Genomic DNA, 4,015 nt, shown 5'->3' on the forward strand with positions numbered 1-4,015 from the left:
AACATTCCTTCCATACAAATGCCTTGGGTAGGATTTGAACCCAAGACCTCTAGGTAGGTATACCAATACTCTAACCATTAGGTCATCAGTTATTTAATGATTAGTATACTTATAACATAACACTCCTACCACTTGATGTATTATTATTATTATTATTATTATTATTATTATTATTATTATTATTATTATTATTATTATTATTATTATTATTATTATTATTATTATTATTATTATTATTATTATTATCAAATGTAGTACGTCGTAATTAGTCGTGTTAGTGTAGTATTAGTATGTTAATAGTATTAGTGTTCATTAGTATAATATTAGTTGTATTAGTATATAATTAGTCAAATTAATGTAGAATTAATATATTATTACTCGTATTATTGTATTATTAGTGGCATTAGTATATTATTACTCTTATTAGTATATTATTAGCATATTATTAGTTGTATTAGTGTATTAGTTGTATTATTTTAATATTAGTATGTACTTAGTCGTATTACTGTATTATTAGTATATTATTAGTCGTATCGTATTGGTGCATTATTAGTATTTATTAGTCGTACAAGTGTAGTATTAGTCGTATTAGTGTATTATTAGTAGTATTAGTATATAAATAGTCGTCTTAGTATATTAACACTTCTAGAAGATTAATTTTTATCTTTATTATTATTGCTTTTGGACAATAAAAGATAATAATTAATTCCAAAACCAACCATATAAAACAAGGACAAGTAACCACTCTTAGGAAAGGCTAAGGAGCTTAATCAAACTCCAAAAGCCTTTTGCACCAAGTGGAGCTAAGAAGGGGAGAAGATGGATACAAACTTAATATCCTAGACTTAATCTCAAACTTAATAGTCCGGACAAACTTTGCAGGAGTAACTACATGCAAAAGCCAAATATAATCATTCCTAACACGCCAAATTTGATAAATTAAGCTGCATATAGAGGAGATAACAATCTTCTTCATGAAATGAGGAACCTGCCATTGCTAGGCTTGATCGATAGAAGAGAAGCAATGGAGGATATACCAAGCCATGAGGTCAAAAGATTGGATCAGTGGCTACTGAAACTGCACTTGAAAAACAGGTGGACAACTAAGTCAGTATCCACACAACATAAAGGACAACAAGCATCAGAAGTAACACCCATCTTCATTAGATGGTCTTTAGTTTTGAGCTTGTTTAGCATTGCTAACCAAAACACAAAGCGTGCTTTTGGAATCGAAGTTCTATGCCAAACAATCTTGCTCCAACTCACTTGGGGATGAGACCCTAACAAATCCTTGTAGACCGAGTTAATACAATACTTATCAGCAAGAATCCAATGTATCAGTTGATCCGTTACCTTACACAGCTTCCAGATAATCCAACTTGCAAAGGGAGGAGGGTTATCATCCAACGACCACCCTTCATATAGACACCATTGATCCATCGAACCCATAAAGACTCATGTAAATAGCTTATATGCCAAACTGTTTTCCCAACGGTAGCTTTATTCCAGAGTTCAAGGTTCCTAATGCCCAAGCCACCCTCTTTTTAAGTCTACAGATATAATCCCAAATGACATTACCAGGTTTTGTATCACATCATAGTGCCACAGGAAAGCTCTACAAACAGCAATAACATCTTTGATCACTTTTTTAGGGAGGACAAAAATTTGACACCAATAAGTAGTGATACTCATCAGGACAGAGTTCACTAGCTGATGGCGAGCAGCATAAGACAACTCTTTACCCTGGAAACCCCAAATCTTTGAAGTCATCTTATCACTAGTTTTCTACATACCACAGATGAAAGAGATACTGTCAAGGATCCTCTTCTATTGTTGAGCAGACATACCAGCCAAATAGATAGCTAATTTAGAATCATTCTGACAAAGACTAGAAGATTGAGCAAAAATGTCCAGCCCTTTGTAAATCACATGAATAGATTATATATCACCTTTAAAGAAAACATCAAATCATCAGCAAAACGAAGGTGATTTAGTTTGATTGACTTACATCGAGGGTGATATTTGAAGCAAGGGTCACTACTCGCACAGTTTAAAATCCGAGTCAAGTACTCCATACCAAGCACAAACAACAAAGTAGATAAAGGATCACCTTGCCTTAAGCCCCGCTTTGCTTTAAGTTTTTGAAAAAGCTCACCATTAATGACTAAGGAAAAAGATATAATAGATATGCAAGTGAAAACAATACTCACAAAATGAGATGGGAAGCCAAGCGCAAGCAGCATATTTTTCACAAAGCACCAATTCATAGTATCATAGGCTTTCTTTATGTCAACCTTCACTAAACAGCTAGGAGCACAGTTCTTTCTAGAACAATGGCGAATGATATTTTAACACAGAAGAATATTCTGAATAATACTTCTACTAGTAACAAAAGCCCCTTGGTTCGGACTAATCAGATGATTCAAGACCGTGCTTAGTCTGGAACAGATGAGCTTGGAAATGCACTTAGACAAAGTGTGACAAAAAGCTATAGGGCTAAATTCACCAGGAGAAGTGGGACAAGAAACTTTAGGCACTAATGTTATAGCTGTAATATTCCAAGCCTTCAAAAGTTTCCCAGTCACAAAAAATTAATGAATTGCCTTAATAATATCATCCCCTATCACAGGCCATGTTGACTTATAAAACTTGCTATTATAGCCATCTAAACTAGGAGCTTTATCATTAGGGATACTCCAAAGAGCACACTTGATTTCATCAGCTGAAAAAGAAAGGTTCAGTTGCAATCTCATATCATCATTCAAAATAGGGCCAGTATGAACCGCTTTCATATTGATCCTCCTCCTGTTAGGCATAGCACTGCATAATAGATCAACATAGAAAGCAGTAAAAGCCTGATGAATGTGAGTCATATCATTGACAACAATGCCATCTATATGAAGAACATTAATACAGTTACATATTCTTCTTTATTTGAGACTCTGATGGAAGACCTTAGTATTTTTGTCACCATGTTTCATCAATTGAAGTTTGGAAATCTGCTGAATATAAGAAAAATAACTTGCTTAAACCTAGCAGCAGCTTCAACTTTAGCATGAGCAAAATGAGGGTTAGTAGGATTAGCATGAAGAACAGCCTAGGCTTGATGGAGAGCACCTTCAGCCCCATCCATGATAGATTTGAGGGGGCCTCTATGGAACTCAGCCTTCAAAATCCTTCTAAGAGTGATCAACTTTGAGTAAATTTGAAAACTAATAGTACCATCAACCTTACAACTCCAATGTTGACGCACAATATTAATGAAGTTCTCATGAAGAGCCCAAAAATTGAAAATTTTAAACCGGGTAGGATTCTTCATACTATTGAAAAATTGAATAAGCATTGGTGAATGATCAAAAGTCCTCTTAGGGAGAAAGAGGGCCTTAGCTCTAGGGTAGCAATCCTCCCATCTCTCATTACAAAGGATTCTTTCAATCTTACTAAATACCAGCTTATCACCACATTGCTTATTATTCCAAGTAAAGAAACGCCCTAAAAATTTCATATTCTTTAATCCATACACATGCAAACAAGATCTCAAAGGGACGACCTTCTGTAGACAAACAGGTTGGCCAATTCTTTCATTAAGGTTTGCTAAACTATTAAAGTCACCCAAAACAGCCCAAGGTTGATCAATCTTTTTAAAGATATCCTCCAATTGAGAAAATAGAGTCAATCTCTTAGACTTATCAGTAGCACCATGAATGAAAGTGCAAAAGAAAGGGTCACCTATATTTAGAACATAAAAAGATGAATCAATTGGCTACTACATACCTGAATGTCCACCTTATACAGATCTTGCTTCCAACCCAAAATGTTACGACCTCCTTTATGCTAAGGAAGATTTTTAGTCACGCACCATCCATAGCAAAGTCTTTGATAAAGAGACCCCAATCCTTGTTTTTTTTATCTTGGTTTCAAGAAGGCCAAAAATACCAACATTTTGAATAGAAAGAGTATGGGCAACCTCTCTCTGCTTGTTGGCATTATTCAAACCTCTCACATTCCAAGACAT

At 34.7% G+C, this 4,015-nt stretch overlaps 1 protein-coding gene across 1 annotated transcript; it reads right to left on the bottom strand.

Moving 5' to 3' along the window:
- Nucleotides 1-1,521: 1,521 nt before the first annotated feature.
- Nucleotides 1,522-4,015, bottom strand: LOC130824958 (uncharacterized). The gene is made up of 6 exons (XM_057689981.1): nt 3,937-4,015; nt 3,118-3,729; nt 2,628-2,893; nt 2,378-2,564; nt 1,950-2,164; nt 1,522-1,785 (listed from the first exon to the last, which is right to left on the bottom strand). The coding sequence occupies exons 1-6, from the start codon at nt 4,013-4,015 to the stop codon at nt 1,522-1,524; spliced, it is 1,623 nt and encodes a 540-aa protein (XP_057545964.1).

Source organism: Amaranthus tricolor, chromosome 10 (genome assembly GCF_026212465.1).
Source record: "Amaranthus tricolor cultivar Red isolate AtriRed21 chromosome 10, ASM2621246v1, whole genome shotgun sequence".
NCBI lineage: Eukaryota > Viridiplantae > Streptophyta > Magnoliopsida > Caryophyllales > Amaranthaceae > Amaranthus > Amaranthus tricolor.